Source organism: Haematobia irritans, chromosome 4 (genome assembly GCF_050003625.1).
Source record: "Haematobia irritans isolate KBUSLIRL chromosome 4, ASM5000362v1, whole genome shotgun sequence".
In the NCBI taxonomy this organism is placed as follows: domain Eukaryota; kingdom Metazoa; phylum Arthropoda; class Insecta; order Diptera; family Muscidae; genus Haematobia; species Haematobia irritans.
Genome location: NC_134400.1, coordinates 32860163 through 32879466, shown reverse-complemented (window position 1 = coordinate 32879466; position 19304 = coordinate 32860163). Strand labels below are relative to the sequence as shown.

General features: G+C 32.5%; 1 protein-coding gene and 1 long non-coding RNA gene across 2 annotated transcripts; both read left to right on the top strand.

The window, feature by feature from the left end:
* Nucleotides 1-335: 335 nt before the first annotated feature.
* LOC142233080 (uncharacterized) lies at nt 336-949 on the top strand. Its single transcript, XR_012721309.1, has 3 exons — nt 336-595; nt 660-765; nt 831-949. It is a non-coding gene; the product is annotated as an uncharacterized LOC142233080 (long non-coding RNA).
* Nucleotides 950-3493: 2544 nt separating this feature from the next.
* On the top strand, nt 3494-13709 carry Brr2 (U5 small nuclear ribonucleoprotein l(3)72Ab). The gene is made up of 8 exons (XM_075303308.1): nt 3494-3673; nt 3760-4217; nt 4275-4509; nt 4569-9315; nt 9388-9562; nt 9633-9915; nt 13051-13293; nt 13364-13709. The coding sequence occupies exons 1-8, from the start codon at nt 3629-3631 to the stop codon at nt 13604-13606; spliced, it is 6429 nt and encodes a 2142-aa protein (XP_075159423.1). The 5' UTR covers nt 3494-3628; the 3' UTR covers nt 13607-13709.
* Nucleotides 13710-19304: the final 5595 nt, after the last annotated feature.

Here is a 19304-nt window from a genome sequence, read left to right as displayed (position 1 = left end):
CAGTGCAAGTCGTGCAATGTTGCCATATTGTATTTTGATAATATTGTGACTAATATATCGAAAAACAAGAAATTCAAAGTGGTACAGTGTCATAAATAATCGCAGCAGTAAATATTTATTACTAATTGGAGCATACATTAAAAATGCAAGATATCACTTTTTTCTGTTCTATCCAGAACATCTCATCAGTGCAAGTCGTGCCGATGTTACCAGATTGTATTTTGATAAAGTGACGCTTCTCAATAACAATTTATTCCCAATAAACACAGGATGAGCGTTTTTCAAATGCAACAACTTTTCAGTTTGAGGGTAAATATAATTTTCAACATAAATTCAACTTGACTTGATATAGCTCATCTTCAATACATCTTCAAATTGTTTGCGAATTACTTCCAATTTGCCAAAATGTTGACGAAATCTTTGAAAAGGTGTTGAAGATAATATGAGAAAACTTTGACAAAACACTACCCTAAAATGCAACGAAAAAACCATGTGGTTTTCAATACTTATTTGTGCAACGAAGTTCGTGGTCAATTGCAAGAAATTAAAAAAATGGAAAATTTTAGACAAATAACCAAATAGTTTATAAAAATAGGTAAGTGAAAATAAAAAATGAAATAAAACTTTAAGGAAGTCACTAAATGTATATCTATTTGCAGAAAACTAAAATTATGGATTCTACGTTCTTGAAAACATTAAAAAGCTGACCAATGAAAAAATGGTGGACAATTAACTGGAACTGCTTCAAATAGTTTATAATAATTGGTACGTCAATATGAAAACTTAAATCAACACTTTAGAGAAGTCACTAAATTTAAATCTCTTTGCAGAAAACTAAAATCTTTGGATGCCACATTCTTGCAAACAATTAGAAGCTGACCAATGAAAAATGAGTGGCTTATCGACAAGAAAAAGTTTCCAGAAACATTACAAGTGCAACCAATTAAAATTGTTAAAAACAACATTGTTGAAATCAACAACAATGTGCATCACATCGTCAGTTTAATTCATATGCTATTATCAGTTTAAAATGGATATATTGTGACTTCCTTCTGCTGGAAATCAATTCTAACACGCGGTCCAGTACGTTCCTAATTTCGAATTGCCCGTATGTTAATAAAAGGAAGGAACCAAAAGGAAGGAAATCGAATTATCAATGCAAAAGTGTTTACTAATAATGTTTAAGATATTTAAAGTTTTGTTGTTTGTTTTTTTTTTTTCTTTGTTCTTATTTGTTCATATGTTTAATAAGATTATTATTTATCAATTGGTATTGTAGTGTATTATGTAGTGTAGTGTACTATTATATATTTTATTTTGATGAAAATGAATAAATTCTACAAAATTTATAGAATTTTGGCTTTGACTTTCAATTTGAAGTGGGGATTTTCATCATACAAATTTAGGTTGAAAAGTATTTGCAACGATGTTAATGTTGAATTTGACTCGCATCGAAAATTGTTTGACAAATTATTGAGTAGCGATGCATTTCAATTTGAGGATAACACTTGAGATATTATTGCTAATGTGTTGAATTTTACTGTTGAGGGTAATGTCTGTTTTTTGTTGAGAACGCGATTTTCTCAACAATTTCTCAACTTGAAAAAATGCTTGAAAAATTGTTGAAATTTAGCATTTTTCAAACGTTTGTGTTTATTGGGTTGTGACTAATTTATGGAAAAACTAGAAATTCAAAGTGGTACAGTGTCATAAATAATCGCAGCAGTAAGTATTTAATTGGAGCATATATTAAAAATGCCAGATATCACTTCTTTTCTGTGATTGCTTCTCAACAGCTGATGACAGTGTTGCATATTTTTGGAGATGTCCTCGATATACGAGTACTCTGTTTTCTTTTAGTCTTTCTTTTAATAAACATCTAAATAATCGTGTTTTACTTGACCACAATCCCTGCCAACACTTTTTGAATTTGGGGGCGCTTCTGAGAATCCCCACTACGTCGAAAACAATCATATACGACATCAAAAACTCGTCGGAAAAGCGCCGTCACTATTGAGAAGTTCTACCACGCCAAGTTACTACGAATAAGTTTCTCATCAGTGCAATTATTAGGTGCCTAGATCAATTTCGAAGGACGCCAATAAGAACCCCTGCAAACTATCAGAAAAAGTGCATTTTAAGGTAATTGTAGAAGAATCATTGTGGTCAAGTAAAACACGATTGTGTACATGTTTATTGATTTGATTAAACATTTATAATTTCTTATAAATATAACATTTTTCGGTTTATCTCATCACATTTAACATAATTTTTTGCATTAATAAAAGAATGATGTTGAGTTTTAAGTAGCAAGTTAAATATTGCAGCGTCTATCAGCCAGTTTGTTTATTTTCGATGGAAAAACGATCACTTTATTCTATTTGGGAAGTCGAAAATTGTTCACCATATACCTTTCACAATTTTAAGCGTAATATCTATGTTTTCAGAACTTTATTTTCGTTTTTATTTAAATAAAATATAACAAGCTGGTTGCGCTTGGCGTTTCACAAAAAATAAAATGGCTCTTCTAACAGTAGTGATGGCATAATACTTTCATGTACATTTTGTACTTTTTGATATGCTTCCCCCATCACAGTTCGCGATGGTTGTGGTGACATTTACGAGTCTGTGGTAGCGATGAGGATGAAATGGAACTTTGAAATGCTGGCAGGGATGATTCTTTTACAACTATCTTAAAATACATTTTCTGTGATTGTTTGAAGGGGCTCTTATTGGCGTCCTTCTAAATGTATCCAAAAGGGCACATAATAATTGCACTCATGCGATACTTTTTTGTAGTAACTTGGCGTGGTACAACTTTTTAATAGTGATGGCGCTTTTCCGGAGAGTTTTGGATATCATATACGACTGTTTTCGACGTAGTGGGGATTCTCAGAAGCGCCCCCAAATTCAAAAAATTTTGGCAGGGTTTTAATAAGCTAGTTGCGCTTGGTGTTTCATATAAAAATACAAAACGTACTTTTTGATACGCTTCCCTCATCACAGTTGGCGACTGTTGTAGTATCACTTACGAGTCTATGATACCGATGAGGATGAATTGGAACTTTGAAATTTTGGCGTCTATGTATTTGGTTGGTGGTTGCTGTTTGCTGTTGCAAAATTAACATTTTATTTTTCCTTGGGCAATTTATATATTTTCGGAACAAAAATATGATCCGTGTTTGAGTTATAAACCCACACAAATAATTTTAATAAATAAATTATTTCCTAATTGACATTTCAATTGTCACCATGATATAAACGTTAGTTGTTCCACTCGAAAAAGTACCAAAGTACCATAAATGGAAAAAATCGCTAGTTTTTCTCATTTTTTTGGTTTTGTATGGGATTTTGCAGCGGAAATCGAACATAGTACCGGCCTTTAAAAGGCGCTTATCGATTGGTTTTTGTACTAATGACTTTACCTTTATAATTTTTTACAGTACATAGTTACGAAAATATACAACCATGTACACTTGACATTTCAAATGGGAATAGCAGGCTTAAAGCAAAATAAAAAAGCGGTGTTTATTAAAGGGTATTTTAGTGAAAAATTAAAGTTGAAAATTAGTGAAAGAAAAACAATTGATTTGTACTCTAATTAATATAATATACACAGAGCATCAATATGGCTGATGCCGCAGCACGACAATTGCAATATGAATACAAGGCGGTAAGCATGAAATATCAATTTACCTATATAGTGGCCATGAGTAAACGTTTACAGGTGCTAGAAGTTAATGTGTCCCCATCTTTTAGAATTCCAATTTAGTTTTGCAAGCTGATGTCCGTTTAATTGAACGTCCACGTCGAGATGAAGCTACGGGAGAAGTTGTATCTTTGGTTGGTAAATTGGAAGGAACTCGAATGGGCGATCGTTATCTACGCTCGAAGCCAGAAAAGACTGAGGAAAGAAAAGCAAAACGACAAAAACGTGACGAAGCTCAATATGACTTTGAACGCATGAAGGGTGCTACTCTTCTCTCAGAAGGCATTGATGAAATGGTAGGAATCGTATATAGACCTAAGACGCAAGAGACACGACAAACCTATGAGGTATTGCTGAGTTTCATTCAAGAGGCTTTAGGAGATCAGCCTCGTGATATTCTTTGTGGTGCTGCCGATGAAATATTAGCAGTTTTGAAAAATGACAAATTGAAGGACAGGGAACGTAAACGAGAAATCGATGGTCTCTTGGGATCTGTCACTGACGAAAGGTACGATATAATTTGGGTTTCAGTTGAATATCAGCCATTAACTATGATTGCTTTCAGATTTGCTTTGCTTGTTAATTTGGGAAAGAAGATCACAGATTTTGGATCCGATGCTGTAAATGCCTTAAGTGCTAATGTAAATGAGGAACAAATTGATGAAACTTATGGCATTAATGTGCAATTTGAGGAATCGGAAGAGGAAAGTGATAATGATATGTACGGTGAGATACGCGACGAAGATGGTCAAGACGAAGGTGAAGAAGCCAGAATCGATCATACGCTACATGCGGAGAATGTAAGATCAATGAGTTTGTGTGTGTGTGTGTTTTTGCCATTAAAGTATTTCTATTTCAGTTACTAGCTGAAGAATCTGTGAATGTAAAAAAGGAACGCGGCCTACATCCTCTCGATATTGATGCATACTGGCTACAGCGTTGCTTAAGTAAATACTACAAGGATGCCATGGTTTCGCAGAGTAAAGCTGCTGATGTTTTGCGCATACTTAAGGATGCTGCCGATGAAAGGGATTGTGAAAATCAGCTGGTTCTCTTACTGGGCTATGATTGCTTCGATTTTATAAAGCAACTGAAACTTAATCGTCAAATGATCCTTTACTGCACCATGTTGGCTTCTGCTCAAACGGACAGCGAGAGACAAAGGATTCGTGAAAAAATGCGCAACGATCCGAAATTGGCCAAAATCCTAGTGCAGCTGGATACAGGAAAAACTGAAGATGATGAGGGCTATGGTAATAGTTCAAGAAATAGTAAAATTGACAAGTCGCAAATGGACGATGGGGGCCAGGGTATGGCAGGCCAAGTGGCAGGACAAAGACAAGTTATAGAACTCGAAGAGTTGGCCTTTACACAAGGCTCACATTTTATGGCCAATAAAAGATGTCAATTACCCGATGGATCATTCCGCAAACAACGTAAAGGCTATGAAGAAGTCCATGTGCCAGCCTTGAAACAAGTTCCCTTCGAGGACAAGGAGGAATTGCAACCTATTGATAAACTTCCTAAATATGTTCAGCCTGTATTCGAAGGTTTCAAGTCACTTAATCGTATTCAGTCCCGTCTATGGAAAGCTGCCTTAGAAAGTGATGAGAACATGCTACTTTGTGCCCCCACTGGAGCTGGTAAAACAAATGTAGCGCTATTGTGTATGATGCGGGAGATAGGCAAACATATCAATGAGGACGGGACTATAAACGCTGATGATTTTAAAATTATCTATGTGGCTCCCATGAAATCTTTGGTACAAGAAATGGTTGGTAACTTTGGTCGTCGCTTAGCTTCATATAATCTCACAGTCTCCGAGTTGACAGGAGATCATCAATTGACCAGAGAACAGATAGCAGCTACGCAGGTCATTGTTTGTACACCAGAAAAATGGGATATTATAACCCGCAAAGGAGGCGAAAAGACATTCACATCTCTGGTGCGTTTGGTTATTATCGATGAAATTCATTTGTTGCATGATGAACGGGGTCCAGTCTTGGAAGCCTTAGTTGCTAGGACCATACGTAATATTGAGGTGACACAGGAAGATGTTCGTTTGGTAGGATTGTCAGCCACATTACCCAATTACCAAGATGTTTCCACATTTCTACGTGTCAAGCCAGACAAAGGACTCTATTATTTTGACAACAGCTACAGGCCAGTTGCCTTGGAACAGCAATATATCGGTGTAACCGAGAAGAAAGCCCTCAAAAGATTCCAGGTGATGAATGAAATCGTTTATGAAAAAACAATGGAACATGCTGGTCGCAATCAAGTTTTGGTCTTTGTTCATTCCCGTAAAGAAACGGGAAAAACTGCAAGAGCAGTTCGGGATATGTGTCTAGAAAAGGATACCCTGGGAAGTTTCTTACGAGAGGGCTCAGCCAGTATGGAAGTTTTAAGAACAGAAGCAGAACAGGTAAAAAATTCGGAGCTGAAGGAATTGTTGCCCTATGGTTTTGCCATACATCATGCTGGCATGTCTCGAGTTGATCGTACCTTGGTAGAAGATTTATTTGCCGATCGTCACATCCAAGTTTTGGTTTCCACAGCCACATTAGCTTGGGGTGTAAATTTACCCGCACATACCGTAATAATTAAGGGCACACAAGTGTACAACCCCGAAAAAGGAAGATGGGTTGAATTATCGGCATTGGATGTACTTCAAATGTTGGGTCGTGCTGGTCGTCCCCAATATGATACCAAAGGTGAAGGTATTTTGATAACCAACCACAGCGAATTGCAATTCTATCTATCGCTTCTCAACCAACAATTGCCCATTGAATCCCAGTTTGTATCGAAATTGCCGGACATGTTGAATGCAGAGATTGTTTTGGGTACTGTACAGAATGTAAAGGATGCAGTAAATTGGTTGGGTTATACCTATCTCTATATAAGAATGTTAAGGAATCCTCTTCTGTATGGCGTGGGTCACGATGCTCTCAAGGAAGATCCTTTACTCGAACAGAGACGGGCAGATCTGATACATACAGCAGCTTTACACTTGGATCGCAGTGGCCTCATAAAATATGATCGAAAATCGGGCCAATTTCAGGTTACCGCTCTTGGACGCATTGCTTCCCACTACTATTGTACACATGAGACTATGATGACCTATAATCAATTACTGAAACAAACTCTATCCGAGATTGAGTTGTTCCGTGTGTTCTCTTTGTCATCGGAATTTAAGCATATTGCCGTGCGCGAAGAAGAGAAGTTGGAGTTACAGAAACTTATGGAAAGAGTTCCCATACCGATTAAGGAGTCCATGGAGGAGCACAGTGCCAAAGTGAATGTTTTACTACAAGCCTATATATCCCAATTGAAATTGGAGGGATTTGCTTTAATGTCCGACATGGTATTTATCACTCAATCAGCTTCTCGTCTAATGAGGGCTATTTTCGAAATTGTACTCCATCGTGGTTGGGCACAATTGGCCGATAAAACCTTAACTTTGTGCAAAATGATTGATCGCAGAATGTGGCAGTCGATGACGCCTTTGAGACAGTTCAAGAAAATGCCCGATGAAATTGCTAAAAAGTTGGAAAAGAAAAATTTTCCATGGGAACGATTATATGATTTGGAACCTCATGAAATTGGAGAACTTATAAGGGTGCCCAAGTTGGGCAAAACCATACACAAATTTGTCCATCAATTCCCCAAATTGGAATTATCCACGCATATACAACCCATAACCCGTTCCACATTGAGAGTGGAACTTACAATAACTCCAGATTTTCAATGGGATGAAAAAGTTCATGGAATGTCTGAAGGATTTTGGATTCTAGTAGAAGATGTTGACTCCGAAATTATACTGCATAATGAGTTTTTCCTGTTGAAGGAGAAATATTGCCAGGATGAACATCAACTCAAATTCTTTGTGCCCGTATTTGAGCCGCTACCACCTCAATATTTTCTGAGAATTGTGTCGGATCGTTGGATAGGATCGGAAACTCAATTGCCAGTTTCATTTAGACATCTAATTTTGCCGGAGAAAAATATGCCTCCCACAGAGCTTTTAGATTTGCAGCCTTTGCCTATATCTGCATTGAGAAATGGCAAATTTGAGGAATTCTATCGTGAGAAATATCCGCAATTTAATCCTGTACAAACGCAAATATTCAATGCTGTCTATAACAGTGACGATAATGTTTTTGTTGGAGCGCCCACAGGTTCCGGTAAGATGACTATAGCGGAATTTGCAATTATGCGTTTATTCTCACAACAATCGGATGGTCGTTGTGTCTATTTGGTGTCGAAGGAAGATTTAGCTGATCTTGTCTTCACCGATTGGCATAGCAAATTCGGTAGTTTGGGTCTAAAGGTGGTGAAACTTACTGGTGAAACTGGTACGGATCTCAAATTGCTAGCCAAAGGTCAATTGATTATAACCACGGCAGACAAATGGGATGTTCTGTCACGCCGTTGGAAGCAACGTAAAAATGTGCAAAATATCCATTTATTTATTGTCGATGAATTACAATTGGTGGGCGGGGAGGATGGGCCCGTTTTGGAAGTGGTATGCTCGAGAATGCGTTATATTTCATCGCAAATTGAAAAACAAATTCGCATAGTGGCCTTGTCCTCTTCGCTTGCCGATGCAAGGGATGTGGCCCAATGGTTGGGTTGTAATACCAATGCTACTTTCAACTTCCATCCTAGTGTGCGACCCATACCACTAGAATTACACATTCAAGGCTTTAATATCACCCATAATGGCACAAGAATTGCATCCATGTCCAAGCCAGTATATAATGCAATTTTGAAGTATAGCCCTCACAAGCCCGTACTAGTCTTTGTCTCTTCCCGCAAACAGGCTCGCCTAACAGCAATAGACATTTTGACGTACAGTGCTTCAGACTTGCAACCAAATCGCTTCTTCCATGCCGAAGAAGAAGATATCAAACCGTTTTTGGATCGTATGACAGATAAAACATTGAAAGAGACTCTTTCCCAGGGTGTTGCCTATCTGCATGAAGGTCTTACTGCTTCAGATCATCGATTGGTGGAACAACTTTTCGATTCGGGAGCTGTGCAGGTTGCCGTTGTAGCCAAAGATTTATGTTGGGGCATGAGCATATCGGCCCATTTAGTTATCATTATGGACACACAATTCTACAATGGCAAAAATCATTCGTACGAAGATTATCCCATTACCGATGTCCTGCAAATGATTGGCCGTGCTAATCGGCCCATTGAAGATGCCGATGCTAAATGTGTGTTAATGTGTCAATCGTCGAAAAAAGATTTCTTTAAGAAACTCCTTAATGAACCCTTGCCCATAGAGAGTCATTTAGATCATCGCTTGCATGATCATTTCAATGCTGAGGTCGTAACAAAAACCATTGAAAACAAACAAGATGCTGTCGATTATTTGACCTGGACCTTCTTGTATAGACGACTAACACAAAATCCCAACTATTATAATTTGCAAGGCGTAACACATCGTCATCTATCGGACCATTTGTCTGAATTGGTCGAGAATACATTGTCCGATTTGGAGCAATCGAAATGTATTAGCATTGAAGATGATATGGATACATTGCCATTGAATTTGGGTATGATTGCGGCTTACTATTACATTAACTACTCCACGATAGGTATGTAAAGGGTTTAAGAACCTCATCTATTGAAAATTTATTCATTTCATTCTAATTTCGTTTTTTTTGCAGAACTTTTTAGTTTATCTCTAAATAGTAAAACTAAAGTTCGTGGTCTTTTGGAAATTATCTCATCGGCTGCAGAATATGAAGACATAGTCGTTAGACATCATGAAGAGAATATATTACGAACTCTATCACAACGATTACCAAATAAATTAACTGGACCAAATGAAACAGCACCTAAGTAAGTGAGCCGTAAACGAATGACTCTAAGAAATATATTTTATTTGGAAAATTTCCATTCCTATTTGCAGATTCAATGATCCCCACATCAAGACAAATCTCTTATTACAAGCTCATCTGTGTCGTCTCCAATTGGGTCCAGAATTACAAGGTGATACTGAACTCATATTGGGTAAAGCAGTCCGTCTTATACAAGCCTGTGTAGATGTACTCAGTTCAAATGGATGGTTATCCCCAGCTGTTGCTGCTATGGAATTGGCACAAATGGTTACACAGGCTATGTGGAGTAAAGATTCATATCTTAAGCAGTTGCCGCACTTTAATGCAGATATAATTAAACGGTGCACAGAAAAGGTAAGTTGGGGGGAAAATTGCCCCAAAAAAATTGGATAAGCTTGAGTACCTTCAAGTAGTACATAGATTTGCTACTTTTCCCTTGGGAAAATAAACTCCATTTAATTGTAATTGCTTACTAATTTTGTCATAGCTTTTGCATTTTGTAATTACTCTACAATACTCCTCATGTCAAAGAGCTCATCACGATCCTATTTTCCTCAAACACTGAAACAACCAAAAATATCGCATGAGTTGCAAAGAAGTTAACGATCGTTTGGTGATTTTTGGACCCTCGGAATGCAAGCACGGTTGCCACAGTTGGTAGAATTCTATCAAAAATGCCAGTTTTTTTTATTGTATGGTAGATTGGTAGGATTCTTGATATTTTGGTAGATTTTGCAAAATATTCCTCTTCACAAATTTTCTGTAGAAATAAAATTTTGACAAAATTTTCTATAGAAATAAATTTTTGACAAAATTTTCTATACAAATAAAATTTTGACAAAATTTTCTATAGAAATAATATGTTGACAAAATTTTCTATAGAAATAAAATTTTGACAAAATTTTCTATAAAAATAAAATTTTGAAAAAAATTGTATGTAGAAATAAAATTTTGACGAAATTTTCGATAAGAATAAAAATATCTATAGAAATAAAATTTCCACAAAATTTTCTATACAAATAAAATTTTGACAAAATTTTCTATAGAAATAAAAAAAAAATTTCTATAGAAATAAAATTTTGACAAAATTTTCTACAGAAATAAAATTTTGACAACATTTTCTATAAAAATAAATTTTTGACAAAATTTTCTATAGAAATAAAATTTTGACAAAATTTTCTATAAAAATAAATTTTTGACAAAATTTTCTATAGAAATAAAATTTTGGCAAAATTTTCTATAGAAATAAAATTTTGACAAAATTTTCTGTAGAAATAAAATTTTGACAAAATTTTCTATAGAAATAAAATTTTGACAAAATTTTCTATAGAAATAAATTTTTGACAAAATTTTCTATACAAATAAAATTTTGACAAAATTTTCTATAGAATTAAAGTTTTGACAAAATGTTTTAAAGAAATTAAATTTTGTCAAAATTTTCTATAGAAATAAAATTTTGACACAATTTTCTATAGAAATAAAATTTTGACAAAATTTTCTATAGAAATAAAATTTTGACAAAATTTTCTATAGAAATAAAATTTCGACAAAATTATAGAAATAAAATTTTGACAAAATTTTATATCGAAATCAAATTTTGACAAATTTTATACAGAAATAAAATTTTGTCAAAATTTTCTTTAGAAATAAAATTTTGACACAATTTTCTATAGAAATAAAATTTTGACAAAATTTTCTATAGAAATAACATTTTGACAAAATTTTCTATAGTAATAAAATTTTGACAAAATTTTCTATAAAAATAAATTTTTGACAAAATTTTCTATAGAAATAAAATTTTGACAAACTTTTCTATAGAAATAAAATTTTGACAAAATTTTCTATAGAAATAAATTATTGACAAAATTTTCTATACAAATAAAATTTTGACAAAATTTTCTATAGAAATAAAGTTTTGACAAAATGTTTTAAAGAAATAAAATTTTAATTATACAATTATTATTCGAGCTTTATGGACAGATAATTTTGTAAAAATTTTCTATAGAAATAAAATTTTGACACAATTTTCTATAGAAATAAAATTTTGACAAAATTTTCTACAGAAATAAAATTTTGACAAAATTTTCTATAGAAATAAAATTTTGACAAAATTTTCTGTAGAAATAAAATTTCCACAAAATTTTCTATACAAATAAAATTTTCACAAAATTTTCTATAGAAATAAAATTTTGACAAAATTTTATATCGAATTCAAATTTTGACAAATTTTATATAGAAATAAAATTTTGTCAAAATTTTCTTTAGAAATAAAATTTTGACACAATTTTCTATAGAAATAAAATTTTGACAAAATTTTCTATAGAAATAAAATTTTGACACAATTTTCTATAGAAATAAAATTTTGACACAATTTTCCATAGAAATAAAATTTCGACAAAATTTTCTATGGAAATAAAATTTTGACAAAATTGTATGTAGAAATAAAATTTTGACAAAATTTTCTATAGAAATAAAATTTTGACGAAATTTTCGATAAGAATAAACATTTCTATAGAAATAAAATTTCCACAAAATTTTCTATACAAATAAAATTTTGACAAAATTTTCTATAGAAATAAAGTTTTCACAAAATGTTTTAAAGAAATAAAATTTTGACAAAATTTTATATAGAAATTAAATTTTGACAAATTTTATATAGAAATAAAATTTTGACAAAATTTTCTATAGAAATAAAATTTCGACAAAATTTTTTATAGAAATGAAATATTGATAAAATTTTCTATAGAAATAGAATTTTGACAAAATGTTCTATAGAAATAAAATGTTGACGAAATTTTCTATAGAAATAAATTTATAACAAAATTGTCTATAGAACTAAAATTTTGACAAACTAAAATTTTCACAAAATTTTGCTGTAGAAATACAATTTTTACAAAATGTTCTATAGAAATAAAATGTTGACAAAATTTTCTATAGAAATAAAATTTCCAAATAAAAGAGCTAAATTTTTGACAAAATTTTCACATAATTTTCTATAGAAATAAAATTTTCACAAAATTTCCCTAAAAAAGAAATTTCACAAAATTTCCTATAGAAATAGAATTTTGACAATATTTTCTATAGAAATAAAATTTTGACATAATTTTTATAGAAATACAATTTTCACAAAGTTTTTGAAATACGATTTTTTGTTTGGTAGTTTTTTGATCAAATGTTCTCTAAATTTTTGGTAGATTATTTTTGGCTCGAGTGGCAACCGTGAATGCAAGGCATGCGTGCTAACCAATTGTTATCATGGTAATTCGAATTTTCAATTTTTTGGGCCTTAAAACCGATAAATCGATTTTAGGCTTTAGTATTGCTATAAGTATTAGTTTACTTTAGTATTGCTATAAGTATTAGTATTGCTATATATATAATCTCCCGATTTGACTTCTTGGGTGGGAACTTAGTAAAACCTCTTGCCGACTCCCCCGTACATTTTACCAACGTTTATCTTATTGTTTTGTTTTTTTTTATGGATTCTAGAAAATTGAAACAGTTTTCGATATTATGGAATTAGAGGACGACGATAGATCTCGTTTATTACAATTGAATGACGCCCAAATGGCCGATGTGGCCCGTTTCTGCAATCGATATCCCAACATAGAAATGAACTTTGAAGTGGTTGACAAGGAACGCATCCATTCAGGTTCAACCGTTAATGTTGTTGTACAATTGGAAAGGGAAGATGAAGTTACAGGACCTGTTATAGCTCCATTTTTCCCTCAGGTAAGAAACGCTCATATTCTACACCATTGTTTTGAAATTCATCAGCATTTTTTTCTTATATTTCTTACAGAAACGAGAAGAAGGTTGGTGGGTGGTTATTGGAGATCCCAAAACAAATTCATTGTTATCTATAAAACGTCTCACTTTGCAACAAAAAGCTAAAGTAAAACTTGATTTTGTTGCTCCAAGTCCTGGCCGTCATGAATATACATTATACTTTATGAGTGATTCGTATTTGGGTTGCGATCAGGAATATAAATTTGCTATAGATGTTGGAGATTTCCAATCGGAGAGTGAAAGCGAATCAGACTAAAATAAGTAGTACATAATATCGATAAAAATGTCTTGTCATCATTTACATATTTCAATAATATAAGGTAAAAGACAGAAATAAAAAAAAAAAAATAAAATTAAAACCTGATTTTTGTTATTACCACGAAAATTAACTTATTTAAAATTCGTCTTCATATACACCGGTATATGTTATGTCCGTTCCAATTAAATGTGCAACATTTTTGAAGATGGTTGTAAAATATGAACTACCTTGAAATAGCTTTTGAAATTAATCAATAATAATTTATAAACCCATTATCATGTGGGCAAAAGGATAAAACTACGGCAACACCTTTTCCCAAATATCAAGATCAACAAATACCATATATCCTAAAATTTCAAAATCGAGACAAAAAACTGCTTAAAGCGTCTATTGTAAGAGTAACAAGTATATAACGCCAAAAGTTCGGCCAGACCGAATATTATGTAGCCTCCGCCATGGATTGCGTAGAAGGTTCTACTAAACACATCCTTAATATTATTATTAGGATTGTGACCACGTTTGCCACAGTTGGTAGAATTCTACCAATAATGGAAAAATCTTTTATAGAAATAAAATGTTGGCAAAATTTTCTATAGAAATAAATTTTTGGCAAGATTTTCTATAGATAAAATTTTGGCAAAATTTTCTATAGATAAAATTTTGGCAAAATTTTCTATAGAAATAAAATGTTGACAAAATTTTTTATAAAAATAAAATTTTGGCAAAATTTTTCTATAGAAATAAAATGTTGGCAAAATTTTCTATTAAAAACAAGTAAGGAAAGTCTAAAGTCGGGCGGGGCTGACTATATTATACCCTGCACCACTTTGTAGATCTAAATTTTCGATACCATATCACATCCGTCAAATGTGTTGGGTGCTACACAGTCTCACACAAGTTTACATACGATTAAAGAATTAGTATTTTATTGAAATAATAAAATATTATAAACTATGCATATAGATGCTTTAATTTTTGTAAAATAATTTGAAAACATAGTATTTGTTAATTTTTAACAATATTTTTTTAGTGTGGTTTATAAAAAACAACAAGAATGATGTTTGGTTAGTAGGTTAAAAACTCAGGGGTATGTAAACTTGTGTAAGACTGTGTATATATAAAGGTTTGTCCCAAACACATTTAAATATCACTCGAGTTGGACAGAATTTGATAGACTTTTACAAAATCTATAGACTCAAAATTTAAGTTGGCTAATGCACTAGGGTGGAACACAATTTTAGTAAAAAAATATGGGAAACATTTAAATCTGAAGCAATTTTAAGGAAACTTCGCAAAAGTTTATTTATGATTTATCGCTCGATATACATGTATTAGAAGTTTAGGAAAATTAGAGTCATTTTTACAACTTTTCGACTAAGCAGTGGCGATTTTACAAGGAAAATGTTGGTATTTTGACCATTTTTGTCGAAATCAGAAAAACATATATATGGGAGCTATATCTAAATCTGAACCGATTTCAACGAAATTTGGCACGCATAGCTACAATGCTAATTCTACTCCCTGTGCAAAATTTCAACCAAATTGGGCCAAAACTCTGGCTTTTACGACCATATTAGTCAATATCGGGCGAGAGATATATATTGGAGCTATATCTAAATCTGAACCGATTTCAATCAAAGTTTGCACACTTGACTATACTACTAATTGTATTCCTAGTCCAAAATTTCAACCAAATTCGGCCAAAACTCTGGCTTCTTGGGCCATATAAGTCCATATCGGACGAATGATATATATGGGAGCTATATCTAAATCTGAACCGATTTCAATCAAATTTTGCACACTTGACTATACGACTAAGTGTTATGTTTGTACAAAATTTCAAGCAAATCGGTATAAATCTCTGGCTGCTGGGTCCATATTAGTGCATATCGGGCGAAAGATATATATGGGAGCTATATCTAAATCCGAACCGATTTCTTCCAAAATCAATAGGGTTCTATTCTGACCCAAATTAGGAACATGTGCCAAATTTGAAGGCGATTGGACTTAAGTTGCGACCTAGACTTTGATCACAAAAATGTGTTCACAGACAGACGGACGGACGGACGGACAGACGGACATGGCTATATCGACTCAGGGACCCACCCTGAGCATTATTGCCAAAGACACCATGTGTCTATCTCGTCTCCTTCTGGGTGTTACAAACATATGCACTAACTTATAATACCCTGTTCCACAGAGTGGCGCAGGGTATAAAAATTAGAAAAATTTTCCTATAGATAAAATTTTGGCAAAATTTTCTATAAAAAAAAATTTGGGCAACATTTTCTATAGAAATAAAATTTTGGCAAAATTTTCTATAGAAATAAAATTTTGGCAAATTTTTTTATAGAAATAAAGTTTTGACAAAATGTTTTAAAGAAATAAAATTTTGACAAAATTTTATATAGAAATCAAATTTTGGCAAATTTTATATAGAAATAAAATTTTGACAAAATTGTATGTAGAAATAAAATTTTGACGAAATTTTCGATAAGAATAAACATAAAATTTTGCAATCATTTTCATAGAAACAAAATTTTACAAAAATTCTCCTTAGGAATAAAATCTTCTATAGATAAAATTTTGGCAAAAATTTCTTAGAAATAAAATTTGGGCAAAATTTTCTATAGAAATAAAATTTGGGCAAAATTTTCTATAGAAATAAATTTTTGTCAAAATTTTTTATGGAAATAAAATTTTGAGAAAATTTTCTATAGAAATAAATTTTTGGCAAAATTTTCTATAGAAATAAAATGTTGACAAAATTTTCTGCAAAAATAAAATGTTGACAAAATTGTATATAGAAATAAAATTCTTACAAAATGTTCTATAGAAATAAAATTTTGACAATATATTCTATAAAAATTAAATTTTTAACAAAATTTTCTATAGAAATAAAATTTTGACAAAATTTTCTATAGAAATAAAATTTTGACAAAATTTTCTATAGAAATAAAATTTTGACAAAATTTTCTATAGAAATAAAATTTTGACAAAATTGTATGTAGAAATAAAATTTTGACAAAATTTTTCTATAGAAATAAAATTTTGACAAAATTTTCTATAAAAATAAAATTTTTACAAAATTTTCTATAGAAATAAAATTTTGACAATATTTTCTACAGAAATAAAATTTTGCAAAAATTTTCTTCAGAAATAGATTTTTGTTTAGAAATAAAAAAATAATACTTATTCGTTCTCTGCATCAGTCATACTAAATTTCAACCGAATCGGATGAAATTTACACCTCCAGGAAGCACCGGAAATCAAATCTGGGAGTCGGTTTATATGGGGGCTATATATAATTATGGATCGATATGGATTGATTTTTGCATAGCTTTTAAGGCCAAACCAAATTTCTACCGAATCCGAACCGAAACCGGTTGAAATTTACACCTCCAGGAAGCTCAGAAACTCAAATCTGGGAATAGGTTTATATGGAGCCTATATATGATTATGGACCGATATGGACCAATATTCGCAAGGTTGTTAGAAACCACATACTAACACTACGTACCAAATTTCAACCAGATCGGATGAAATTTGTTGCTCAAATAGGCTTCGAAATCCAAATCCGGGGATCGATTTATATGGGGGTTATATATAGGGTTTTTCCCCGAGAACGGGATCCCGGGAATTCCCGGGAAATTGCTATTTTTCGCTCCCGAAGTGCGGGAATTCCCGGGAAATTTTCATTACAATATTATAATACATGATAGTGTTTCCTTTTGGGAATATTGACTGAACATGTGTATTTATAGACCCCGTTTAACGACGGTGAAATCGATATAAGTTTCTTTCATTTCCAAACAGTTTTTTAATGTTACAAAAAGTCCCACTATATTAATAGTGTTCTTCCGAAAACTATACCGAAAGAGACTGCCTTAACCATTGTCAAAATGTTTTGTATTACAAAATATTTCGTATTTTAATATGATTTATGACTGATGTAAGAGAACAACATAATATATATTGTTAGTTGTCCAGAGAGCGCCTTATAACCGTAGCTTAAAATTTTGACAATATTTTCTACAGAAATAAAATTTTGTTTAGAAATAAAAAAATAATACTTATTCGTTCTCTGCATCAGTCATACTAAATTTCAACCGAATCGGATGAAATTTACACCTCCAGGAAGCACCGGAAATCAAATCTGGGAGTCGGTTTATATGGGGGCTATATATAATTATGGATCGATATGGATTGATTTTTGCATAGCTTTTAAGGCCAAACCAAATTTCTACCGAATCCGAACCGAAACCGGTTGAAATTTACACCTCCAGGAAGCTCAGAAACTCAAATCTGGGAATAGGTTTATATGGAGCCTATATATGATTATGGACCGATATGGACCAATATTCGCAAGGTTGTTAGAAACCACATACTAACACTACGTACCAAATTTCAACCAGATCGGATGAAATTTGTTGCTCAAATAGGCTTCGAAATCCAAATCCGGGGATCGATTTATATGGGGGTTATATATAGGGTTTTTCCCCGAGAACGGGATCCCGGGAATTCCCGGGAAATTGCTATTTTTCGCTCCCGAAGTGCGGGAATTCCCGGGAAATTTTCATTACAATATTATAATACATGATAGTGTTTCCTTTTGGGAATATTGACTGAACATGTGTATTTATAGACCCCGTTTAACGACGGTGAAATCGATATAAGTTTCTTTCATTTCCAAACAGTTTTTTAATGTTACAAAAAGTCCCACTATATTAATAGTGTTCTTCCGAAAACTATACCGAAAGAGACTGCCTTAACCATTGTCAAAATGTTTTGTATTACAAAATATTTCGTATTTTAATATGATTTATGACTGATGTAAGAGAACAACATAATATATATTGTTAGTTGTCCAGAGAGCGCCTTATAACCGTAGCTTTAGGCTATTTCTAATTTATTCAAATGTCTAAATGTATTCCCCAACAAAGCAGGTTTCCCTTTAACCGGGATCCCGGGAAATTCGAAAAAAAAATCCCGCTTTCCCGGGAATGCAAAAAGTCCGGGAAAAAGAAAACCCTTATATAATTAAGGACCTATATGGACCAATTTTGAACAAACGGACGGACAGACATCGCTAAATGGACTCAGAATTTCACCACGATCCAGAATTTATGGGATCTGAGACCAATATTTTCATGCGTTACAAACGGAATGACAAAGTTAGTATCCCCCCGCCCTAAGGTGGAGAGTATAAAAATCATATGATTCTTATATCATTTGCAATATTCCATACACGTCCATATGGATAGCTTCTATTACATACTCGTATATAGGAAACAAGTTCCAGCAACTGATGCAATAAATAACACATATCATAGCTGAAATTTCAAGTTTTTGTTTTTTCTTTAGGTCTCCCACATTGTTTTCATTGAAACAATGATTTAACTCGTATATACCTGGCGTTGCAGCGTACATTTTGTTACACTCAAAAAATAGTTCAGTTAAAGTAAAGTATTTAATATTGCAAAAAAACGGTTTGTTTTGGAAATTTTCAATTGACCTTAATGTTCATATTAATCCATGTTTTTATTTAACCACACTATATATAGAACGACTACACTTTGACAGCATTGAATCCCCAATTCTCTCCGTATATCTATATATAGAAATAAAATTTTGACAAAATTGTATTTACCTAGAAATAAAATTTTGTCAAAATTTTCTATAGAAATAAAATTAT

Bases quoted from the DNA above. Each gene is read 5' to 3' on its own strand.
- Brr2 (XM_075303308.1), top strand. From the start codon at position 3,629: ATGGCTGATGCCGCAGCACGACAATTGCAATATGAATACAAGGCG. The intron at 9,316-9,387 runs GTATGTAAAGGG...TTTTTTTTGCAG, and splicing joins CATTAACTACTCCACGATAG to AACTTTTTAGTTTATCTCTA. The intron at 13,294-13,363 runs GTAAGAAACGCT...TATTTCTTACAG, and splicing joins TAGCTCCATTTTTCCCTCAG to AAACGAGAAGAAGGTTGGTG.